The sequence below is a fragment of the Sinocyclocheilus anshuiensis genome, unplaced genomic scaffold, assembly GCF_001515605.1.
Source record: "Sinocyclocheilus anshuiensis isolate Anshui unplaced genomic scaffold, SAMN03320099.WGS_v1.1 scaffold658, whole genome shotgun sequence".
Lineage (NCBI taxonomy): Eukaryota > Metazoa > Chordata > Actinopteri > Cypriniformes > Cyprinidae > Sinocyclocheilus > Sinocyclocheilus anshuiensis.
In genome coordinates, this window is record NW_015542402.1 from 606,453 (window position 1) to 634,418 (window position 27,966).

The following is a 27,966-nucleotide window of genomic DNA, read 5'->3' on the forward strand; positions in this document are numbered from 1 at the left end:
TTTTGGTAGGATCCCAATTCGTCGGTCATCCGACGTGACGTCTCCGTTCCCTCATTCAGGGAACGAGGGTTACCATACGTAACCGAGACGTTTTCTTTTGCTTTTACGTGCCACAGTGGAAATATAATGAAGTGACTGGTGGCCTGAGAACAGCTCATTCAAGCATCATTAGTAACAGTGAATGCCTGACTTGTTTCTCATTATGCCGCTTTGTTTCCTGTGTTACTTAACTTTTCCACGACATTCTAATTTATTGAGATGCACCTGTATTAAATCCATCAGAAGAGATGCACATGCTGATGATAAACAAATGCACTGCAGTCCAAATTTAAAATACTGGAGAGATTTGATTCTCCCAGCCTCTCCTCCTCAGACTCAACAATCATGCGGGTTGCCAGATTGAGGACACAAAACAGGAACGAGCACATTTGACAATGAAAGGTGATGAGCCTTACACTTACACTGTAAGCTGAGGAGTTGATTTATCTGTGTTTTAATACGTCTCTGGTCATAGAGCTTTTTAGACGGATGCCGAGGCTTTTTAGGTTGGGTTGAATCTGTGATGTCAGACTCAGTTTGTTTGCTGGCTTCCATGGCTGCAGTATGCTGTGTTTTCCACCAACTGGCAACCGGGGTGTCATAATCCTATTGGGTAAACTGGCAGTGGGCGGAGTCACACAGACCAAAACAAAACCAGACATTCTGACACGGAACACACATTTCAAAGCAGAATAACTTTCTGTAGCGTTATATTTCAGAGAAACATGTAAACATCTTTCCCTAATATCTACAAACATATTAAGTTATGTTATGCTGTAGTACAGTCAAAAATACACAAAGCACCTTTAAGAAAGCTGCAAGTGAAATCTACACATTCATATCAGGATTAAATGCACAGTTATATGAAGTACACGACGGCCTCAACTAATCGGCGCCTTTAGATGCCTCATCACGGTTGGCCTGACGGTGTGGGCTGATCCGTATCTTCTTATAGCGCAGCAGCAGAGACAGATGGGCCTCATGACTCTAAACAATAGGGCTCCAGTGGAGCGTGTGACATGCGATAAGAGCAGATATTATCAGCAGACACCCTGTTTCCCCAAAAGAGCGCTGCACGTCAGGTCTCCGCACCGCCGCACAGTCGCATCGATTCGACATTCAGGTGGAGTGCTGGAGGTGCTGCTATTCGTGTTGAGGAGCCTGCACTGCTTTGTGTTTCTTGATCTGCGTGCCAGTCTTTACAATGCTCATATAATGAAGACCAATACAAGTCTATTCAAAACCTAGTGATCTGCAGATTCCTAACTCAAGCCACAGACTGGACAACACAGGCAGCAGCAGCCCGCTAACAGCCACTCACACATACACACACACGCACACGCGCACATACACACACACACACACACAAGACTTGACTCACAAAGCTACTGATAATACATACAAATATACTGTACACATTAATACAATAGATTATCTTTAATTGAGCTGAATTCATTTTTTCACTACTTTTTGGTATTGAAATTATTTCACTGAGCTCACTGCAATGCATTCTGGGATCTCCTTCTCTGTGAATGATACGTGTGATGTTGTCAGTGCTGGGTAGTAACTGATTACATGCAATCTGGATTACGTAATCCATAATTAGAGTATATTACATTTTACAAATGCTCCAAATCAGATGACAGTTTCATTATGGATTATGTGATTAGATGTTATTTACAAAATGGCAGTAAATTAATCATAATTTATTGATTCTCCCTAATTCTTTTTTTTTTTTCTCTTTTAAATTTTCTTCTAAATATCCTACTGCATGTCATACCATTTAGCTTGAATCTCTCCAGTATTTTAAATTCCTCTAGCTTATTTTCCATCAACTATTAAATTTCCATGTTCAATTTTCCATTACAATTTAACACAATTCAGTCTGATTTTCGCATTGGTCTAAAGAAAAATGGCAGATGGGCTGAGTGAAAATGCAGATTCACTCTCTGACAGTAGGTGGCACTTAGAGAAAGACAGAAATAATGCGCTTCCTAAAAAAAAAAGTACTAAAACTTTGACTATTGAAAATGGAAAATATAACATAAAAACCGGTTTCCATGGGGGTCAAATTAATAAACAAATCAAACATACACATGAATGAATTGTTCACAATAAGATCTATAACATGCATTTAGAAACAGATGGGTAAATTTATATTTCATGCTGACTTTAAAACATCAAATCCTTTATAAGAGCAGACAAAATCATGTGCTGCTCCTTAATGAGTGTGTGTATGCAAATAAAAAACTTAGTTTGGAGTTTCACAACTAAATAATAACCTTCCATTAGTATTGTTTCATCTAATGAGAGTTATTTTATAAAAAATAATTCCATTTTATTCTTGTCATAATGATGATCATGTTCTGAATTCCAGTCATTTCTTTTATAAATCTCAAACCTTGTCCTCGTAACACTGGTGTTTCTGGCATCAGTCTGAGTTTCTGACCCAGAGCTCTGGTCACCTCAATCACTATCTGGCCATCAGACACCAAACAGCTGCTTCACTCACTCGTACCGTATCCCGTGTTGCGGTAGCGGTCACACAGATGGACATAAAACATCTCTTTTCCTCACATCACATCTCATGGGCTCTCTACTCCTGTGTATCCGGCAGCAAGTTTGTGTGTTCTGCTTTACATATCAATAAATGTGAAGTTAAAACATGCATTTTTCTTGTTTTCCAGCAAAAATATCTAAATTAGAGCTCTAAAACAACTAAACAAGCTAGTCATGAAACTAAATAAATGTACTTGAGAATCACGTTTCTCTTTGAAACACATTCAAATGCACAAATTCTCGTTATTTCTTATTTACATTTAATACAGGGATTCCCAAACTTTTTTTTTTTTTAAACAGTCGAATGTCTTTCACCTAATATAATTACTTGAAGTCCCCCTGAGATTTGATGGTTATAACGTTATTTCTTATTTACATTTAATACAGGGATTCCCAAACTTTTTTTTTTTTTTAAACAGTCGAATGTCTTTCACCTAATATAATTACTTGAAGTCCCCCTGAGATTTGATGGTAATAAGTTAATAATTAAGTAACATTTGCATGTTCACAGTTCTCTGTTGTTGGTTAATGGTCACATGACATGCAAACCACTAAAATATTTCATTTTTTTAGTAAATTTTTTATTTTGAGTGTTGTTATTTTAAAATGATTTATTTGGAATTTACATTTTTATGATTTAATTAATTATTAGCTCTTCATTAAACTCCCCTGCAGTTCCTTCACAAACCACTTCATGTTGTTAATAACAATGATGGAATATATTTTCTTTCTCTTTGTATTTTTTTTATTAAAGATTATCCTAGTCAATGTGACAAACAAGCTAGGTCAAAAGTAATCAAAAAAGAGTCTGATTATATTACCTAAAATGTGTAAAGTAATGAATTACGTTACTAACTACAATTTTTGTCATGTAATCTGGAATCAGTAACAGACTACAATTTGTAAGTAATCTACCCAGCACTGCTTTCAACTTACTAGATCTAGTGGGAAATTTACTGACAATCCACACAAAATCTGGATACTTGTGTCATCTTGGAAATGGAGAAACAATTCACAGACGTCACTCATAATGCTATGAACCAACCCTAGTGAGCTGCACTTATAATCAATGTGTTAATATGCCTCCTTGTGACTGCAGGCTTCTGGAGATGTAGATTTGCAAAGAGAGTTCTTTAGACAATGTCCAGATCTATTTTCTGAAGATTAGTGCGGCTTTTTCATCCTCACACAGAGTGATGTGACTATCAAGGACTTTCATAAATTAGACGTAAACTAGTTACTCCCAACCTCTGACTGTATCTTCTCTGTCTTTCTATTTTCCATCACTGTGGTCTGTCATTGAGCTCAGCACAACAAATGGTGCCAATGACACATAAAGTTTGCACCTTTCCAGAGAGGCATCATTAAAGCAAACAGTGTGGAGTGAAATGCGCAGAAGCTCATGATGCACGTGCCAAACGCAGAGCGCTGGAACAGCTATAAATATCAGTTATCACACAAACGGACACTCTCCGAGAGACGTGGCACAGACGGCTGCGCGGGTATCATCCCAGACAAATGGCTTCCATCAAACGGACGGCTCTTTATTTTCCTTGCACATCTGCTGGCAGGATAGAAAAGACAGAAACTTGCAGCAGAGCAGATCGAGAGTGGCAAATGCAGCATATATATGTGAATATACAGCTTTTTGGAACAAAATCAAGTTCTAACACACCTGGAGTTCTCTAATCACTTGACTTCAGAATAGGGCTGCAACAAATGATTATTTTGATAATCCATTAATCTAATGATTATTAGAAAGATTAATCGACTAATAGTCAATTATTTCACTGATTAATCAGTAGGCTTTGATTGATTATTCAGCTTTTGCAATTTGTTAAAATATTGAGTTATACATATTCTATACATATTTATTTATATAAAGACATGCTTTATAGCAGAAAATCAAGTAATTCTAACTGAAAGCAACACTGACACTGTTGTTTCATGTTTAATACTAGGGATGTCCCGATCAGGTTTTTTGTGGTCCCGATCTGATCAGAGTCATTGAGAACATTGAGTATACAGAGTCCCGATCCAATACTTGTATTATAAAGTATAAAGTTATAAAGTTATTAAAATCAATCCAATAAAGAGATGTGCAGAGATTTTCTCATGGACAGGGGCACAAATGTGTGTGTATATATATATATATATACATATATATATATATATAACCTGATCAACTCTATGCGAAGGAGATGTGTTGCACTGCGTGAGGCAAATGGTGGTCACACCAGATACTGACTGGTTTTCGGACCCCCCCAGACCCCCCAATACAGTAAAACTGCACATTTTAGAGTGGCCTTTTATTGTGGACAGCCTAAGGCACACCTGTGCAATAATCATGCTGTCTAATCAGCATCTTGATATGCCACACCTGTGAGGTGGATGGATTATCTCGGCAAAGGAGAAGTGCTCACTAACACAGATTTAGACAGATTTGTGAACAATATTTGAGAGAAATAGGCCTTTTGTGTACATAGAAAAAGTCTTAGATCTTTGAGTTCAGCTCATGAAAAATGGGGGCAAAAACAAAAGTGTTGCATTTATAATTTTGTTCAGTGTATATATATATATATATATATATATATAACAATTACTTATATTTAGATTGGTAGACATTGTTACAGTGGTAGACACTGTAATAAAAATGGGACTACTGAAATAAACTTCTTGTATTTTATATGTACAATAAGCAAAATAATTGCTACATAAGGGGGAAAAAAAGTGGAGACAAGTTTAGAAAACATGAAGCTCGCTGTGTCAGTATGCCAGTTTGTCAGTCAAGTCCAAAGCAAGATGCAACCCATAGCAACACATCATGACAACAACGTCTCAGACAGTCTGACAGCAGATAAAAGTAAATGGTAAATAAATGACATTTGAGTGATTCGTTACTAAAGTGCACATGAAATACGCTAAACACAGAGGCTCGAACATGTGTGTGAGGTGCTAGAACAGACCTCATTGGTTCTCACGCGTCACACATGCTCATTTGTGTGCCTCCTTTTCTTTTAAAGGTGGTTGGCAAACCTACTGAAAGGTGCATAACGCCACCTACTGCACGACACCGGCATGACAGCTGACGTAAAATAAGGATCAAGCTTAGGATAGCCGATACCGATCAGTTAAAAAAATGCTTAATAGGCCTCAATCCCAATCATTGAGATCGGCTCAGGACATCCTTACTTAACAATGTAAAGCTGCTTGCTTTAAAGCAGTCTATTGCATAAAGCGCTATATAAATATATGTGATGTGACGTAACTTTACTGGAGTGCTGAATGCAGAGCTTGTGCAAATATATCCGCATCACTATAATCAGATGCTTACTGCTGTTTTTTCACCGCTGTCAATTTTGACAGCACATAGTTACACATTCATCTAAATGTCGCTCTCAAAAGCATTGCGATGTTCACTAATAGTGAACTGCTGCTTGCGTATATCAAATTTCTCTTTACTCTTAAGTGAAGAATGAAAAAGAACTTCACCGTGAGTATATCGGGGCCTTCACACAACAGCATTTTGTGTTTGTAGTTTCATAAAACTTTCCCACACTCTACTGGTTGGGCTTCATTTTCATGTCTCATAATTGTGTCGTCTTCTATTGAATTGTGTCCGGGAGGGCTGAAATACAGTTTTGTGCTATAACGCCACACTGGTCAAACTGTGTTATTGCAGGCCCTTATATTAGGTCAAATGAGATGAAATGTCTCTTCGACAAAAAAAAAAATATATATATAATTTTTTTTTGTTTTTTGTTTTTGTTTTTTTAATTGTTGTCGATTTTGTTGACTAATTGTTTCAGCCTTTCTTCAGAAGCATTTGTTTGACCAATCATGTGAGTTGAAAAAATTATGTAATTAATGACTAAAGAAAAAATATCTTCAAATCTTCGCTATGAATCACAGTGCAAAACGTTTCAGATCGCAATGCCACATGAAATTGAACTTATGTGTTTGCATTCACACACTTGCATTGAGTGCACTGGAAAGCTATTACAGCTGTAAGAACCTGACTGTAATGGCTGTGATTTCTCCTCTGATCTGGCGTTCTTAGCAGCATCTTCACTCACAAGCCACAGAATAAAATAACCCTGGATTAGAGAGGAAGTCAGTCTGTCTCAGTGGGGATTCATGCTCCAGAGCATGAGGGTCTGTAAGCCCTCATGTAAATCCAGCAGCGTCTCCCTCAGGTAGTGGGTGGCGTCTGTGTATCCCAGAATTCCTCTTTGAACTCCTCTCTCTGTAAAACCTAGCATATACAGAAGCTACGCTGTCCAAATTAGAGGCCTGCACTCCCGCGGGACCCAACGCAACACAGTGTGGCATAGGACAAGACTTGATGGGTGAGTATGGGTGCAGTCGTGGGTGGGTAGACAATCGTGTGAGTGCGGGATGCGGGAGAATAAAATGATTTGTGGGACTCCCACAAAATAGAAATATCTAAACATAAAATATCTAAAAACAAATACATTGTTATTCATCTATTGCACAAAAGCAAGAAGAACAACTAATATAAAATGAAAACGATTAACAGGTGCAAGCATAGGCAGAGTTTATATTTAGAGCATGTGTTTGCAGCGTTGAGCAATGTAGCCAATCAACCTCTACCTGCATTTTTGCATCTCCTAAAATGTACCTATACATACAATTCACTGCAGTTTACAGCTAAAACAAACACTTGTGCCAGCAAAATGACTTTTAAAATAAGTATACAACTTTAACTGTAATAAAACAACTTTTATTCGTTTTCAGACAAATCATAATCACAGGGGCAGATTAGAGATAAAAAAAGAGTTATTTTGTGCACAATGCTATGTCATGACCTCAAAACACTTTACCATAGTGCATGATTTGAAATCTAATACATTTTGATGTTTGTGTCACATCACCAGTTACATATGCATGGCTTTTCTGATTTGCTCAGTGTATCATCTGTACAGGTCCTGTGAAACACGAGTCACAATAAAAGATCTCAGAGACTTTTAGAAGCAAGTAGTGTTGTCATAAATTTAAGTACCAAGATTATGATTAAGACAAACATTACTTAAGTACCAAGTTGATACTTACATTTAAAAAAACATAACAATACCAGCTTTTCTGCAGTAACTGTACTGTAGTACTACTTACAGTAGTTTTTGCTATGGCACCAAAATTGGTATCAAGAACCTTGAAATTTTACTGGTATTGGTAAATGTTGGTACTGTGACGACACTAGAAGCAAGATAAAAAAACGTGGTTGCTTCAGCAAATGCTTTATCTCTGTTTGCTTTTGTTAACACTATCAGTTAAATTTAAGCTAGGGTTTAGTGCAGGTGGTATGTTATTTTCAAACACGATTAAGAATTAACCTTTTAGCGCCACTCACCGGACATTTCATTCCCAAACTGCTGTGATACATTCAACTAGCAATTAGGGCTAGGGATAGGCATTTTTTAAAGGGGTCATTGGATGCCCATTTTCCACAAGTTGATATGATTCTTTAGGGTCTTAATGAAAAGTCTATAACATACGTTGGTTAAAATTTCTCAATTTCTCAAAAACACCTTTTTTACCCTGTCAAAATCAGCTCTGTTTTCAGCAAGCCATTCTAGTCCATGTTGCTTTGAATGCTAATGAGCTCTGCTGACCCTCTCTTCCGTGCGGTGATGAGCAGACTGTCAACTTCAGCCGCGAAACTTGCTAACTAGCACATATTAGGAAAGGCGATTTGCAAAGATTCATAAAAAAAGCCTTATACTCACTTCTTCTGTAGATGAAGCTGGATCATAAATGATTCGCGCGAACATAGACGCATTTAGGCAGATCGGGATTGGCGCATTCCCTTCAAAACTAAAGTAACGTTAATCCTCTGCGTCTTCAGCGGCTCAGATGTCGGGAGTAAATGACGACTGCTATGTTCATTATTACATCCAACAACAGAACACCTCAATCGCTTAATCGGAGACGTTCTTGTCTTCCCCTACACCAGATTCGACACAATGGCGGAGGACTGCTCTCACAGCTCACTCAGGGCGGGTCTAAGGTAAGACGGCCTTGTCAATCAGCTACCGTGGGAGGGGCCTGTGCAGAACTACGTAATTCTGACAGGAATCTCAGAACAGCCTGATTTGAGAAAGGGGATTTTAAAATATGGATTTAAAAAAAAACACTGGGTGGATTTTTATCATTATAGGATGGATGTGTACACACACTTCCAACACACATTTATGTTCAAACAACTTGTAAAGTGAATTTTGCATCCTATGACCCCTTTAAAAAATATTGTATTTGAATATTTGGGATAATAAAAAACGAATATTCGAATATTTGTTTATTTAAATGACATTTAAGGAGAAAGATGTTATCTTTTTAATAGTCATGCTTTCGTCACCATTTCTGAACAAGCTTATGATTAGGCATCATACACAACAATGTTACATTATAACTCAAGGTTTTCTTTTAGTTGAAAACGTGTGTAATGTTACCAGAAATGTTACCACAGGCAAGCTTTCCCAATGAGTCTGCAGGTTTGCAGGGAGACAACACACATTTTTAAAAATATTTTTTTTCTGTGAATTATGACAAGAATTTTGACTAAATATTTTGTCAAACAAATGTTATTGGTTTAGCAATTTTCTTTAAAAAAAAAAAATTCTTAACTCATAAACTTTTAATTTCCAGTTTCCATCAAAAATGCTTTCTTCATTTTGTGCCCGAAAAGAAAGAAACTAAGAAGGACCCTAGACAGTTTTGAGACACTACTGAGTAAAGAAGCTCTCAGTTGGCTGGTCTGCACCTCAGGATGTTCTCTCTACTGCAGAGACCAATCTGTCTTGAGCTAATAGACCGTGACCATTTATTTCACACTCCAAAATCACAGAAGAGAAGCTTTCCAGATCACCATAGATTGTGCACTTTATCAAGTAAAACATCCATAGTCAACATCACTAAACAAGTGTTCATTAGCATTGAGCTCCTCACAAAAGTTCATGAAATCGTGAATATAATCATCATATAATTAAGAAGTGTGCAGTCACCAGCCCAAATCTTTATTTACTAGACTCTTAATAACCAATTGAAAAATAATGGTTCAGAAACGTGTGACTTTTTTAGACTTTTTTAATGTGACTTTTTCAGGAAACCCAGTTCATAGTCTTAATTAAAATGATATACACTCTTACAAATAAATATTTATTGGCATTGATGGTTCCATGAAGAACATTTAACCTTCATCAAACCTTTCCATTGCACAAATGTTTCTTTATAGTGGGGGCCGGATTCACGAAAATCGTCTTAAGAAATAAGAAACTTCCTAAGATAATTTCCAAGAAGTTCTATTTGAACTATATTCACAAATGCAATGCAATGCAAGTTACTAAACACTGGTGATGTAGCTGTGAAACACAATGTCGTCATCATATCCAGAGATCTTCAATAACTGTTGATTCTGCAGGACTAAAATATTTCAGAGCTGGAAGACTTTGGGCATGTAATGTCACTGCTGTTTTCATGTTTATTAATGTTTGTTCATGTAATCCAGGGATTCCCAAACATTTTTGTCGTCAAACCCCTTAAAATAAAATATTTACTTGAAATATCTCTGAGGAAGTTAATATTCCAATAATTTAACAATTCACATGTCTGATGTCGGTTAATGGTCACCTTGACATGCAGTTTTTTAGTGTTCAAGTGTTTAAATTATTTTTATTTTACATTTTTACGATTTAATTAATTGTTAGTTTTATTTCATCTCACAAACCCACTGTAGTTCTTATATTAATCCCAGTTTGGGAAACCCCGGTGTATTGTAATGTTTAATGCATTTTATGATGTTGATATAAAAAAAAATGGAATTTATTTTCTTTTTTATGTCAACATGTTATGTTTATTGGAAAGTTTAAAATAAATTGTATAAACATAAGTAGAATTAAATAAGTAGATTATTTAGTTTTTTTAGATTAATAATAATCTAAAATGTAGTTAGAATATTTAAAATAAAATGAGTAACCTAGATTACGTTACTAACTACAATTTTCATCATGTAATCTGTAATCAGTAACAGACTACAATTTGTAAGTAATCTACCCAGCACTGCACATTCATTCTTTTACTTTAGATGCGCCACTTGCCCTTGCTCAAATGAGGAAATATGAAGGGAAAAAACCCACATTATCCAGCTCAATCCCTCTACGGGACAAATATTTAAAATATTTATACTGCCATGAAAAATGACATGAATGAATCATGTGAGATAGCCTGTCCTGAAAATCTCCATATATTTCTGTCCCTGACTAAATAATATTGAGATACGATATCATTTATAGATGAGCATAATTAAACGTCTGGTAATGAATGGAATGGGACCCGTCTGAATAAATCCTCCATGATGACCCAAGTGTGCTGAGAGCAGCTCTTCAGACATCAAGACATCTGATGTGTCTAGCGCTCCAGCCACGAGTGCATGAGATTTATTTTGACACTCATCACTGTTATCCATGAGCATGAATATCAATACAGTAGTTTGTTCTGCTAGTTAGAGGATGACGTCTCTGTGAAAACCACATGACTTCCACTGGTATGCTGAGGAGGGGTCTGTACATGCATAGCCGCATGGGGCACGAAAGAAATCGACTGCATGGATTACAGAAGCTAATCATCGACACATAATGCATTCACACGTTCTTTTCTTTCCATATTATGAGTGTGTGAAATCTTAATCTGAGAAAGCTGTTTTGTCAGGCATCTTGAATGTGATGTTGCTCTAAAATCCGGACTAATACGATGCCTTCACCTGGATGCTTTTTGAAGGCCTCACAGATGTGCAGCTCTGCAGTTAGATAAACTGACATGCACTGGTTAATTTCTAATGAAAAATAAACCTAGAGTGTGTGTCATGGTTATCGGTAAGCACATGAATTTCTTCTCGATCATTAAATGGTCTGTTGAAGCTGGTCTGTCAGCAGTTTTCTGCAGCTGCTGCAGTTCTGCTGTGTTGTTTATATTGCACTACAATCTCCATTTACATTTATTCATTGATTATTCAAATTATGAATCACAGAGAAATAATCAAATGGAATCAAATCACATTGTGACCACATTCCAGATTTCATAATGCACTGCATCATTTAACAATGAACTGAAATTGAATTGTTGTCCAAGCAAATCCTTACAGAGCAAGTGTGATATGAATTGTTGCAATACAATTGCATTACTTGTTTGCATTTGCCTTACATGTGTTCCAAAAAGCCACTGCACTGGAGTTACCATAACTGTATAATTGTCATCTTTGCCTTGATGACATATCTAAATATGACATATATAAAAAATATTATTTAAAATTTCAATCTTCTTCACTGACTCATCTGTATGACATGTAAATAAACATATGCACGTTTGACAAAAACATCTGTAAACATACAGATTATGACAGTGCATGTGCTCAAGATATTTTTGAATCTGGTTGATAAAATTGTCTGATTCAAGCATTTACATGCTTGCTTTTTTGCTGTAGATCAAATTATTTCAGGTCTACACCACCCCTTTTTAAACTGATCAACACTTAATTCAGATCGAATGATGAGATTAACTGGATCGTATCTATTGGATCTACATTTAAATCAAACAAATGGCCTATTTTTGATTCAAAACATCAATTTTGGCTGAATGGTGGCAAGTTTGCATTCCTGAGCTTCAGCTCTTCCATAGCATCTAATGAGACTCATCCAGTTCACCGCAGGGACATTTTAAAGACAGTTTAGCTCTTGCATATTTCATTAATTAAAGCCTGCGTAAACACAGCAAACGTGCAGAGGGAAATCCAGCCCGCTTCTCCGCTGTGATCAGACAGGGCGAATGTGCTAACCCTAGCATGCTAACTCTGCCATTAAAATATTCACAAACACCTCGATTAATATTTGATTCGGCACTAAATTATTGTTACGCAGCCAAACGGTGAGAGTTGTGTGTGTGTGTGTGTGTGGGCCACAGAGGAGACAGGATTCCTCTGTGAGCTGCCATTATGAATTCATGTCCCATCATCAATGTCATGTTAATAAACTGCAATTAGAGGGATTTCCCCCATTACACACACACACACACAAATGTTTTCAGAAGCTGCATCTAAAGTGGCATTTAGGTGTATTTAAACAGACTGTTCAGAGGTGGCATGCATGCGTTTACACTGCAGTTAGAATTGTATAAATAACGGTATGAGATTAATGGGTTTTAAATGGACATTGATGATTTTTAAAACATTAATATTAAAATATGAAAAGATTTTTTAAATAATGATTTTTTTTCTCTAAATATTAGGGATGTAACGATTCACTCAACTCACAATGCTATACGATTCACGACACTGATTTCATGATACGATTGTTCTCACAATTCTTTTGGTCACACATTATTTTAAATGAGATTCAACACAAATTATAAATGAAAAGGTGTCCTTTTATTATTTCTCAGACAAAAAAGATGCACATTTCTTTGTGAAATTAACAAATAACAAAACTAAACTGAAATTTTAAAGCAAATCCCACATAAAACAAATAAATAACACAAATAAAAGAACAAACAAACTATGGCTTTGTCTGTGCTCTTTCCATTTAAAACTAGAGGCAACCGCTGCATTTTACTCACGATCCAAACAAAGATGCTGCATACATGCAACATAAGCAGTTTCTGGTTTAAATTAGATTTCCATTGTATAATTTTGCAATCTGAATGGTCTGACTTTAGCTTTGTGAAACTATACTACATAAAACATATTTGAATGAAACAAAATCAGCAGATGGGCTGAATGAGACTACTACTTTAAATACTACTTTAATGTGCATTATAGAGAGACAAGATGAAAAGAAAATACCATCTAAACTTTTATGAAGACAGTCAGTTCCTCTCAGTGATACATTCATATAAACCCCCACGCTCAACTGTATCGCGATTCATTAGGGTTAGGGTTAACATCTCAACCGACTTGAATCATCACATATTTTTATCGATTTTCAACCGGCTCTGCATGCATCGTTACACCTCTACTAAATATGTAACTAAAACCACCAGTAGGTGGCAGCAAGCCACTCACTGCATCCGAACTCGAACACTTCCATACTATATAGTATGCGAAAAACAGTATTCCAAAACAGTAGTATGTCCGAATTCATAGTATTCAAAAAACAGTAGGCGAAAAGTACCCAGATGACCTACAACTTCCTGAAGTGCGCATGCAGTCGATGGACACTTTACTATCCCATAAGGCCAAGGGAGAGGATTTATGAATGGCAGTGAAGCGACGCAACTGATGACAGTAAGTCACGTGATAGTGACAACATGGCGGATGTAGTATGTCCGAATTTCATTCATACTACCCATATTTGTACAGAACATTACTTTTATCAGTCGTGAAGTAAGTTCAAATTTAAGTGTTGTACCTACTCAGACAGTACGTGATTTCGGATGCACCAATTGTCTTAATGAGTGAGTTATTCAGTCGTTCATTCAACGAATCTGTTCAAATGGCTGATTCATTCAGAAACTAAGCAAGTGACTGTCTTTATGAATGACTCACTGAATCATTCACTCATTCGATTCATTCAAAACCGCAGATTCAGTCAGTAATGATCGTTCTATATTAACTTCTTGTTTTAACTTCATTTGCAATTGTGCAGATATTTGGAAAACACTCCTGCTCCTGTGATATTGCTAAACTATATCATGTATGACATAAATATAATACACAAACCCATTTTTTGCCCTCATATCTTAAAATTCTCACTGGCTACATTACGCAGTCAGTCAGTTGTCCTGCATCATGTTCATCTGCAAGTGCAGATGTATTTAAATTACAATTTAATTATAATTTAAATTAAATATATTGAAATGGTAAATTTTCGAGTTCAGTTTTGGCTTCCGTGTAGAATTTTCATTGTCATGTTTGGTGGCAATTTATGAACATGTCATTGTTGATGGGACATGAATATATGATATGGCTGAATCTGGTAACACAGGACTACTGTGACTTTTTGGACATGATAAAACCATGGTTCTGTACATGATAGCACCATGATATTCTTTGATGTGCTTTGCAGCACCATGGTATAAAAATATGGTAAGTATGTAGTTCCATATGGTAAGGGAGCTTAAAACTAGTTGCTTAGGTACTGATGAGGGAGCAAACAATCCTGAGACCAACCGAATACACACAGCACAAGGAAAATGATTGAGAAATGACTACTGTAGAGCTCAAACGACCAGCCATGCCTGCTTTCACTTCCTCCACCGATGTCCTTATCCAATGACACAACTAATTCATTCTGCTGACCCACTCCTGAAACTTTAACTGATGAGATGGGGTGAGACCCCCTCTCAGGGGTCCGTATGATCCTGCCCACTATTACACATGATATTTGCACAAATTGCCCCGTTTGTGTTTGAATATGAAGTACATTTTTACAAAGGTATTTCCCAGGAGCCTCAAACGACAGATGAGTGTTTCTTCACTCTGATTTCCTCTCCTCTGCTCGCAGAGCTCTGCTAGGAACTCTGGGTTTTTAGATTCTCTACCCTATCAAAGTCTTTAAAAATGAACGAGGGATGTACTTCACCAAACAGATGATTTTTCATGGTTTCATCAAACATGCGGATAGGAGAATTCTGGTTAGGGAAGGAGATTATAAATAGAAGAGGAGTTCTCCTTTGAAATAAGTTGGTTTAAAAGGCTGTCAAAAACACAACAATCCAATGTCAATAAAGGTCCAATTTCTATCAAACTTGTCTGTGCCTTCCCATGTCAATGATGTGCATCAGTGATCTCTAGGTACATGCCGGTTAAAAGTGTCATTTCATGATATCTATGGATTTTCCATTTGGAAAAGATCACTTTTTAATGCTTTTCAACACTAAAACAATTTCTTTATTGTTCAATGCCAGTTGTGCGATTGCAATCTTGAGATTTCAAGCAAATTGAAAAACAATAATAATATACAGTATGTTGGGATAAAGTTTTGCCTTTACATTTACAGGTAACCGAGCTGACATGTACCTCAAGAGCTTGACACTACAAGGTGTTTATTAGACAGTTTAATGCTGAAATTTCCATAAATATCCACTTTTAAATAATCAGTTGTTTGCTGTACAAAATCAATTCACAATGGAGGATCATCACCTGCTGACAACCCTCATAAAACATAAGATAAAGTGAAAATAAAAAGAAACAAATCTCCTTGTAAGGTTCACATCCTGGAAGAATGACTATATATTTTTTTTTATGAATTTTAATAAGGAGTTCTGATGGTAACATGGCAGATGCATAACCTCGGGACACAACCTTAAGTCTTTTTAATAATATTAATGCAGAAAAAAATGCACTGAAACAAAAAAAAAAGAATAAATCTACAACTGTTTCCAACATCGATAATAAATCAGCATATTAGAATGATTTCTGAACACTATATATTAAGGACCACTTTTACAGGTTACTAACGTTTATAGATCATTACTAAATGGTTCACAGGTGTTCACTTTACATTAAGGTTCAGTTTTACAGGTTACTAACGTTTATAGCTCATTAATAAATGGTTCACAGGTGTTCACTTTACATTAAGGTTCACTTTTACAGGTTACTAACTTTTATAGATCATTAATAAATGGTTCACAGGTGTTCACTTTAAATTAAGCTTCACTTTTGCAGGCTATTAATGTTTATAGCTCATTAATAAATGTTTCACAGATGTTCACTTTACATTAAAGTTTACTTTTGCAGGTTATTAACGTTTATAGCTCATTAATAAATGGTTCACAGGTGTTCACTTTACATTAAGGTTCACTTTCACAGGTTACTAACGTGTATAGATCATTAATAAATGATTCACAGGTGATCACTTTACATTAAGGTTCATTTTTAGACGTTATTAATGTTTATAACTTATTAATAACTGGTTCACAGATGTTCACTTTACATTAAGGTTCACTTTCACAAGGTATTAACGTTTATAAATCATTAATAAATGACTCATTACATTAAGGTTCACAGGTAATATTGGAATTAAAATTTTCAATATTAATATCTCATCAAGTCATGGGTGTGCTTTTATTATTTTTTCCCCAAAATAAAAAACAAGATCATTTCATCTTGATAAACAATATATATCGGTTTCTAATCATTGCTGTGGATAGGCGTCATGAACTTTTGCGGAGAATCATGGATAAGGTACAGAGTAGATTCTGGTAAGAAACATTGTAAGAAAAGTGACACGAGTCATGAGATATAAATGAGAAAACCATAAATACAACACCCTTCATTTGCTGTATCATGAAATAAATCAGGAATCTGGTTTTGAGTGAAATAAGTATTTATAAATATATGTGTTAACCATTTATAACATGTGAGCTAAAACTGGCTCACTATTTGGCAGGTATTGCATTAAAATCACCCTTTTACTCATGCATTTATAACTGCTTATCAATGATTTATAATGCATTTGTAAGTGAGTTATTAGTCATTTATTAACACCTTTATAAACCCTTTATAAAGGAAACCTTAATGTAAAGTGTTACCTTAAATTGTAATAATATTACTGTTATTTTTGCAGCCTTGATGAGCAGAAGAAATTTCTTTAAAATACATTAAAAGTTTTACTGATCCCAACATTTTTAACAGCAGTGTGGTTTATGGATGAAATGAGGCATTGGTCTTGAAGCACAGCATGCATGCAACGCTTTCCCACACTTTCAACTGTAGGACATTTGGTAAAGTTAACAACCTAGAAACCACCACAAGCATGTCAAACAAGCTCAGATATACTATATCTGTCCACTCAATTCAATTAAGGAGAGAAGAAGAGCGAGAGTGAGTTGTGCTTACTGGTTCACCTGAGCCAGATTCACATTTGCTCATAAATAATTCATTGTTTTAATACTAGCAACATTACAGCAAAACACCCAGTTTCATTGTCTGGCAATGTGGCATCATTCTTGTCAGTTCAGAATAACACAGAGTACATGGTAAAATATGTCTTTATGGGAAGAAAATGTAGACGTGCCACAATAAAATCTGGTTAACTGATAAGTAACTTAAAAAAAGAGCAGGACAGCTTTATTCCTACCAGTAAGTGTTGTTCACACAGAACAAGTCACCATCATTTTGAACAGTGTTTCAGTAGAAACATGAGCTGGACAGGCATATTTTACGTTTGCCAACAGCAGTCAGTCAGGCTGTTTACACTGAGCAGCAACAATAAAACCAAAACCATGTCTGAAATTGCCCCTACAACCTTATATAGTGCACTATGCCTGCTCAGATACTTTGTAGTAGTGTAGGAAACCATTGTGGAAATTATCTAGTACACCCATTCAATCCCATAATGCACTGCTGTAAATACACTTAATGGTTTGAATAAACCCATATCACTGTTAGAGTAACGATTGTTTTTTATCAACAACTTGTAGTGATTTTATGACAATTTTAAGGATTGAAATACAGTTCCATTCTATATTACACAATAAACACAATGGCCAACTTATTCTGCCTAATAAAACGCTGGAAGTGAACATGCATAATGGTGCAGTCCTAAAGCAGCAAATGAAGATGCTGGTAATTGCCTGTCAAATACAGAAATGAACAAAGTGACACAATGAAAGGCGGGCTGTTCTGTGATGCGTGCATCCGGACAATGCGTTCAGCTGCTCAATTTGCATATCTGAGAGGTGTTAGAAGACAGCCATGAAACCCTGTAATAACACAAATATATGCTGAATGCCTTCAGGGAGATATAATGAGGCTCATGCCATATTGACATATAAGAAACAAGACAATAACTTTATTCCATTATTCCACTGTCAATATTTCACTCGTCCTCCCTCAGGGTGGATAAACGAATGGGAAGTATGTTTGGGAAAGAGAATATTCCTTCAGATCAGTGGTTATATACATGCAATAAACCAACAACGTTTTCATGAAGTACATTGTATTATACCTAAAAGCGAGGAATGGCTCAATGCTGCTGCACTTGGTATTGATAACATGTCAGACCTGCACAGGCATTACACTCACTCTGTTTACTGAGTCATGTAACCCGACGTGACAGTCTCTGATTAATATTTCCACTGCCCCAGAGATATGCAAATACAGCGTGTCCTCTGCAGAATGACACAGATCTGCAAAGGACTTCAACAGATGAGAGTCACAGCCATGACTTACGCTCCCTGAGACCCAGAGAAAGACCAAATGTGATTTAGAATTTCAGCTAATAGAACAAGCATCCTGTCAGTGAACAAAGCATCTATGTTCTGTATTAAGAGGACAAGCAGTGATTTAATCTGTTTTACTTCTTATTATTCCTCTGGCTGGGGGGGCGATTAAAACTTTGACATTAGACACAAACATAGAGAAGAGTCTTTAAGGTCTTAAACACTCTAATTATCTTTTCTTTTCTTTTTTTTTTTGGGGATGCACAATATTATCGGAATGTTATCGAAATCAGCCGATATAGGTTTAAAACTCTTATATTTATAATATATTATAAATAATATGTATACATATTTTAAAACCATGTATTTAGCCTATAAATAACAGCCCACACTAGCCAATTTATAATTTTAAAAATACGTCATTGGACAAATAAAACATCTGAGACATGTTTATGTAATTATGTTTAAATAATTATGAAAATTATGTAATATTACATAATTTTCAATAACAATTTGTAATGTCATTATATGTAAATCTTTACTGTGCGCTATGCTTTGTTTGGATATGTTTATAATATCGTGCTTTATTTGTGTCTGAATGTTAGTTATTGTTGAGCGATCACTGAAGTAAAGAGTCGTTGCTATGGAAATGATACACCGTCTAGTCTAGAAGCATTGGTGTAGACACTGGACGCAAACGGCGTGACACATTGCGTCAAAACACATAGATCCCAGTTTATTCAGCAATTCTGTCACTGAACGCGCCAAGTCGCCCACAGTAAAGTGATGCCACGTTATAGTTCTGATGCAGTCCACGCACTACCGATTTGCAAAGTTCGCTTTTATGCATCCAGTGTAAAGAGGATGTTAGGATGTTGCAGACCATTTTCTTTTGCAAATTTCAGCTCATACATCTTTGGTGTAAACTCGCCGTAACCAAACGCCCCCCAAGAACACCTCAGCGCCCCCTTTCAAAAATATTGCTTCCAGCACCCCCCGATGCTCTCCGAATGCCCCCTGTTGAGAAACACTACCTTAAAATGTAAACATCGACATCGGCTTGATATGGAAAATTATGCTGATCTGCCTTGCTGATAAGACGAATAACTCGCATGTGCTGAGGGTGTGCTAGCGATAAGATCAAGTCAGCAGTGTGGTCATTCTTGAAGCGAACTTTTGCTTGAATGCTGATTAGATTTTGGATCTTGGATAGTTTTGGATCGCCACATTTAATTTGAGAATCAACATACAGAATGACGTGTCCGACGTGCGATCGATTCAACAGACTCCACCACATCCTAAAGCCCGTTCAGTAAAGTCTTTTATTTATTTAGGGGGCGCTGGTGGCCTTCTTGTAACAAAAATTAAAGTAAAATACACAAATAACATTAAGATTGTATTTCTGAATAAATAAAGCAGTAATTGATGTCTGTTTTGATTTAAAGGTCAGAAGCTATAGCTTACATGAATAAAAATCACAAACATGACATTTGTATATTAAATCATTTTGTATATACAGATTTATTCATTAATGTGCTTTTTTTTCAAATGGATTATGAAAACAAGGCGCTGTAAAACATTTTTAGAATTTTTACAGATCTTTTGCTTTAGACCATCTACAAATTAAAAATCTACAAATAAAATGTTAAGGTTACCACTGCATCTGTTTGTCTGGAAAAAAAAATAATAATAAAATAAATAAATAAACAACAACAGCAGTGATTGATTTTTTTTTTTCCAAAGCTTTCAATGCATTCTCATTATAAAAATAATTTTTTAATGTTTATTTTGTTCTAACAAATAAGTTTTTCCTCAAGACTAACCAAAATTAAAAATAATGTGTTAATAATCTCTGCACAGGACAGACCTGGTGTTGTTTCCAAACAAAAGGAAATATATCAGCATCGGCATCGGCTTGAAAATGAGTTGAAAAATATCGGCATATCGGATATCGGCAAAAATCAATATCGTGCATCCATATTTTTTTTTCTCTGATTTTTTGGGTCCTGTTGGTCCATTAATTACCAGTGGTTTCAGTAGGTCTAATAACTGACATCATTTTGAATTTGTTGCAATCGTTCATCAGAAACATGACCGGCAACTGATTTTTCATGCCAAACTGTTAGCGTGTAATGCATCAGCTCACTGAATCACATACAGTAGTATGTGACATCCTGGCACTGCACCCCCTACTGGTCAAAACATAACAAATAACAATTATATGTGCTCATATGAACAGATTGACGTAAAATCATTCATCTGTCTTCTGGTTTTCTGGATTATGCATAAAAAATGAATACACGTCTGTAACTGCAGCTCGCAGCTACATGTTTTATTGTCTACGTGAGTTGGGAAAAATAACCGCAGGGCTCATATCGGTGTTCAGAGCATATCAATCACCATCTTCTGTCCTTCTGATGTTTGAATTCTCTCTCGCAAACAATCTGTTGTATCAAAACATTTTGTGCTCCAATTAAATTCTTAAACTGAAGTGAGAAATGACTTCTGTATTTTCTTCTTCTTGTAAGGTTAACATGTTCAGGAGAGAGACTGATATACATGCAACATATCTACCATGGGTTTTGCACAAACTGCTCCTTATTATTTCTCATTCCAAATAAACTTACATAAATGAGTTTAATTACTCACTAGTTGTTCATTTGACAACATATAGTTTAAAATACGCATTCAGAATGGAGTCCTGTTGTAACAAATGGTATTGGAAATACACAATAGCACCAAACTATTGTAGTGTGCTAAGAATCATCAAGTGGAATGAGAACAGTTAAATGCCTTAAGATTCTCACCTCGACTCACAAACTCAACTTCGGCCATCATAATTCAACATTATGATTCGCTTCTGATGGCTTGCTGATTTTGGTTTCTGAATTTTATGGACTGTGAGCCGTGAAAACTTTATTGGACCCAGGGATAATATAATTGCACACCTCTGGAGAGTTATTCTCCAGTAATCTGACAGTGACGTATGACTGATACTGCACAGTAATATCTGTTGCCCTGAATGTCGGAGAGCTTCGGTGGATGTTTCTGGAATAAACCCAAAGCCTGTGTAGATGATTTCAAGGCCACAAAACTCAAAAAGATATTCTCAAGTAACTCACGTAAGACGCAAACGCAGATGTTGCGTTTCATTTGGCTAAGCCAAGACTTTTGTTTTTAGAGTGTATGCGCAATGTAGTTTGTGTCCTCAAAAGTACTAAGAATCATTAAGTGGAACAAGAACAGGTAAATGCCTTAAAATGTCCTATTATGCTTTTTTCACTTTTTCAACTTTAGTTAGTGTGTATTTATGCTGATTGAGCATAAAAAAAGATCTGCAAGGTTACAAAGCTGAAAGTCTACTCTAAAAGGACATATTCTCTTCAACAGAAAACACTTTTCAAGAACTACAGCAAACGGCTCGTTCGGACTACAACACACTTCTTCCGGATATTATGATGTCACAATGTCATTCATTTAAATTATCGCCCAAGGAATATGCAAAAAAAGGGGGCGAGGCCTGGTTGAGCTGCGCTAGAGACCATAAAAACCTTCCCACTCTAAAACATTCTGTAAAATCTGTGCTTGCAAAGGTTCAGGCTGATCCTCTTGTTCATAAACATTCTCAGGTTCTCAATCGGACTCAAACTGATATGGCAAAATCGTTAATATTTAAAGCTGAGCAGACGAACCCTATTTTAGCTTGTAGCTAAGGTGATACTTCTCGTTTCTGTTTAGTTTAAGTTGAAGTACTAAAAATATTAAAACTACATAAACTAAACCTTATACATATAATTCATTCTTACAATACAATTCTTCTTATTAGAAGTAACAAAGCACAAAGCTCTTTGTGATTATTGGATGGGAGGTGCACTACAAATAATGGCTTGAACTACGGGTGATTCATAGAATCAAAGAGAATCTGCGTTAACTGCGTGATTTTCTTCAGTTAACCTGCGTTGTGTTATTATCATGTTAACTTCAACAGCCCTAAATATGGAGATCGTGAACTGGTTGTGAAGATGGGTGGTGCTGTGGTCAGTTTTTATCTGCTCTGCATTTACGACATTATTTGAGGTGAATATAGAGGGCCGCTGTTGTAGTTAATACATTATTACATCACAGAGCCGTTTCGTTATGTTGTAATGTGGATGTGATTGGTTTATAAGTTCAGGGCTGGGATCTAAGACTAACAAGACCATGCCTCCGTTTTCATGAACTCTCAATCCATTATGCTCTGCCGTGACCCAGACACATAAGCGAGGTGCTGCGCCTTATCGAATTCCCTTCCAATTAGTGTTGAATCAAAGCAGCCTTAATGGGCTTTGCCTCATGATATCATTTAATTCACGGCAATAACAAACCTCTCGTTGTGATTTCAAGCACTCGAGGCCAAATGAATCCTGATGGTTCAGCCGCTGAATGCGGGAGATTTCATTGTGCATTGTGTCTGCCACAAAAGCGGAAGCTTTCTCCTGTCTTTCTTCTTGAGTGAACTTTTCGGCGTGCTGCCTGTGGCACGTTATTTATTTATGATTGTGTGGAAGCCAAAAGGCTGACAGCCTGCCCTGTTATCGTTTGGTCATCCGCTCAAGTGGCTGGGTGGTTGGGTAGATGCGTGGCATTCAGAAACTGGGGCAATCTGATTAATGTCAGCCTTTGGAAGAGAAACGCACAGACATGACAACAAAGAGGCCTCTCTGGAAGGCAGGGAAAGTGAGATAACGTGCCGCGATACGCAGACGCGCGCACATGAGAAGGTAACGTGATGCCAGCCGCGGAAAGAAAAATCAAACATGCCACTGCGTGTTTGGTTAAGTTTAGTCCAAAGCCAGTGAATAATTAGTCCCTAGGGAGAAATCAACACATCATTTGCATATTTCTGACACACTGGAGACGCTGTCTGTCTCTCTGTCTGTCTGCACCACAAATGATGGGAAACTTTTTCTCCAATTGATTTTTGTTAAGCTTTGATCTGCTATGCTAAGCCAGGTGTAAATCCATAAAAGTAAGAGATCCTTTGCAAATGTAGTTAAAATCTGAATCAACATACTAAAACATTAAAAGCAGTTCCTCCTTTAACATTGCCGTTTCTACAAATGATACGCTGAAGGGATAAATTACTCTTAAACATGAATTATGGCATTATTTAATCATTTATTGCGGGTGTGACAAATGCCTGCATAAAAAGACCAACATCGTGTGAAGAAGTAGTACACTTTTGCTTACTTAAAAAAAAAAAAAAAAAACTTATTTAGGAAATAATACACTTTAAAAGAATGTTTAGGTGTAAACTGAATTAAACGTTTTCAGACACTTATTTTCTTTTCTATACATTTAAATGTATTCTAGTTTAAATTGATATGTAATGCAATTAATTAAACAAGAGTTTATTTTATACATTTAAGTAGGACTCATGTACACACATATACACACATATATATATATATATATTTTGTCTTTGAAATAAGGTTAAGGTGTATGGCCAAATGTACTGACAAGCATTTATAGTAAACTAAAATATACTTTAATGCCATTTCTATTGAATTTGTATTTTTATTTAAACATTTGTAATGATGAGGTTGCAATTTAGTACTATATATATATATATATATATATATATATATACTTAGATTTGAAGTACACTACATGTGCATATTCAGTATATTTATGCACATATATTTTCACAAGAGTTGTAACACTCTTGTATTTGAATGTGTTAGTTTGCTAGCTACAACAGCTCTCAGACAATCATTTCATTCCAATACAATGGGCACAAAGATGTGCAAAGGTTATTTTTGATTTGGCAAGGTCAAAGCATGCTCTGCAATCAATACAGAACGCATTACAGACTCACAATAGCCAATATAATACCTACATTCAACCTGAATTCCCTAGTGTATCACCCTTTGGATCTCTAATTAGATCCCTGAGATCCTTCAAGTATCCGTTGGCTTTTCATTAGCCATCTCATGCACGGTGCCACTGACAATTGGGTTGCTGATTTTAAGACAAACTTGAAGAAGCTGATGGATTAATGAGGCTACAGCAACAGTTTCCATTACATGCTTGAACCAGAATGCACAAGGAACATCATCAAAAATATGCAAGTTTGGACTTACTTTGCTTGACCTTATTTTCAGCACCTCCAAACTGCTGCAAAAGAAAAGGGGAAAATATTAAGGTATAATCCATAAATATGGGAACAGCCCCATCTGACTGCCAAACAAATCTGACTATTTCACTGGTTAAAGCTTACAGGTTTACATGTAGTACACCAGAAACTCTGAAATTAAAATATATAGTACAGTACATGTCTGATTATGTCACATACATTACAGCAAGCAATAAATATATATATATTTTTTTTTAGATACATCTGAGCCTTTGGTATTTATTTCTTTATTTATTTTATTATTATTATTATTATTATATATATATATTTATTTTTTCATTTTTCATTTCACAAGTTGAAATGCATTTGGTTGTGGATAGTAAGATATGTTTGCAACATTTACCAAGTTCATGGACAAATTTTGCATGCATTTGTAAATAATTTTGAGACCGTTTCATCCCACAGATATCCGAACTGGCAAAAAAAGGTCAGTATTGGAGCCGATGCAGGTATTGGGTCGGTGCGTCCCTAAGTTAGACTTTAGGATAGTGCAGCATCCTCCATGCTGACCATGCATCTTGATCAGAGATCAGAGCCCCGATCTCCTCCAGGCTCAGAGTCCTGCCTTGTCTCTAACATCACCATCACTCATGCATCTCTACAGATGCTGTAACACTTTAGTTTCCCTGAGGCTGATCTTCAGCAGCAGAGGAATGTAGATCCTCTTCTCCAGTTAGATACTCATTACCATTTTAGAGGGATCTTTGCTCTCTAGAGCAGCCCTTCTTTTTGCACCAGTGTTTCTGATAACACTGTAGGACTTGCTTCATGCTCATCTGATGTGCTTTCTGCAGATCTCATCAATAAAATCAGGCTGTTTCAAAGAGAAGCCACATGAAGACTTCAAAGAGAAGTCTATGATACTATCATAATTGTTTTAACAATGTGCGAGCTGACATTATTGAGCATGTCACTCAATTTGAAATTAAAATCAAAAACAGTATTGTTTTTGCAATTCACAGAGATGGTTTAAACAGTGTGTTTCTGACTTCTGAAAAAACATTTTTATTGCAAATTGTACACAACAAGACAGGGAACATCCAACAACATAAGGCACATCCACCATGAATAATAAAAATTATCAACGTGTGTAAATAACATTCACTGCTCAAAATCAAAAGTCTTGTTCTGTTGTTTTCAACCACTCTCAAAGTTCCTCCTAAATTTAGCGGACCATCAGCTGGACTGCACATATAATCCATATATATGCGCATACAATATAGCAGTGTTCTCATGAGGTCACAGACAAAAACAATGCTTAATGTTAAAATAATAAAAGGTAAGTATTGCACAGACTACAATGTTCACTTCTGCTACTGTTTTTACAACATTTAGAAATTTGTTGCAGTTACTGTTCAGCCAAAACCTATATTTTGTTAATAATCTGACCTACTGTCGGGTTTATTCAGTTTCCCTTGTGCAATAAAGAGTTCTGGCGGCATGTTGTTTTGCACTCACTACTTGATGTAAAATGTGGGTTCTGACTTGAAAGCAATTGAGAAACACTGCTGTAAACATCACTGCAACATACAAACATGTAAACTAGGTTAAAAACTTATGAAGTGGTTACAAATATGGCCACTGGATGTCGGCACCATAAATCCATTCATATTTAATACCTTAATAATAAAAAGCGGGTGTGTTTGTGGGGTTAGTACGCTAGAAGGCTGAAAGATCGACATGGTGCTGGGTTCAAGCTAAGGGCTTTTTACAGCATACGCTCCACTGAACAAACAGCAGCACTTACAGATCTCTGCTTATTTTCATACTGTGAGTCTGTGTTCTATACAGGAATGTTTTAAATAAGTAAATCTCGCAAAGCTTGATGTCTGTAAATGTAGAAGCTAACTTAATAGAAGTAGTGTAATTTAGTGTAGTGATTTTCCCCTGCACCACCTGAATGTCATAAATACAATTGGGTCATTCTGTGTTAGCTCAACCAGAGGTCCCTAGCTACAAATTAGATTTTGGTGAAAGAAATACATAAATTATGAAGAAAGCACATCTTTGTTGGGTCACTTTTTAGTTTGGGGACAATTCTCATTATTAACTAACTATTAACTATGACTTTGGCCTCAAACTCCTAATTTGATGCGTATTACTAGTTAGTAAGGTAGTTGTTAATTTTAGGTATGGTGTGGATTAAGTGATCTAGAATATGATCATGCAGAATAAGACATTAATATGTGCTTTATAGGCAAGGCAAATTTACTTATATAGCACATTTCATACACAATGGTAATTCAAAGTGCTTTACATAAAAGAAAGTAAAATAATCATAAAAAATAATCACAAAAATAAAACAAGGAATTTAAAAACTTTGAAAATTGATTTAAAAATTGATTTAAAAATTGATTTAAAATGAATTCAAGACAGTTAAAAATAGAAAATGATTATACATAAAATACAGTGCAATCATTTTAGGTTGCATAAAATACAGTGCAATACATAAAATACAATGCAATCAGTTCGGACATCGCACAGTGCTCATTCAATAAATGCACAGCTAAACAGATGAGTTTTGAGTCTAGATTTAAATGTAAAATATGTTCCTGTGGCTCAGTGGTAGAGCATTGTGTTAGCAGCGCAAAAGGTTGTGTGTTCGATTCCCAGGGAACACACCTACTGGTAAAAAATGTATAGCTTGAATGCACTGTAAGTCGCTTTGGATAAAAGCATCTGCTAAATGCATAAATTATAATTATAAATTAAATGTGACTAATGTTTTAGCACATCTGATCTCTTCTGGAAGCTGATTCCAACTGTGGGTGGCAAAATAGCTAAAAGCGGATTCCCCTTGTTTTGTGTGAACCCAGATGAGCTGCAGCTGTCTAATGGTCTTCTTGAGGCCGGTGAGGAGACCATTACAATAGTCCACCCTGCTGGTGATAAAAGCATGTTTCTCCAAGTCGTGACTGGAAACAAAACATCTCATTCTTGCAATGTTTTTGAGATGATAGTATGCTGATTTAGTTACTGCTTTGACATGACTACTGAAACTAAGGTCTGACTCCAGAATCACA

At 36.0% G+C, this 27,966-nt stretch overlaps 1 protein-coding gene across 3 annotated transcripts in view; it reads right to left on the reverse strand.

Moving 5' to 3' along the window:
- Positions 1–27,966, reverse strand: part of LOC107692968 (follistatin-related protein 4-like) — a 225,917-nt gene that overhangs the window by 184,230 nt on the left and 13,721 nt on the right. For 2 of the 3 annotated variants that reach the window (XR_001634694.1, XM_016492187.1), the window contains exon 3: positions 24,891–24,924. Coding sequence is in view for 2 of the 3 variants with exons in the window: in XM_016492187.1 (XP_016347673.1) it covers positions 24,891–24,924 (34 nt within the window). In the remaining variant the exon portion in view is untranslated. The remainder of the gene's footprint in view (positions 1–24,890; positions 24,925–27,966) is intronic. The other variant, XM_016492188.1, reaches the window with a different exon arrangement.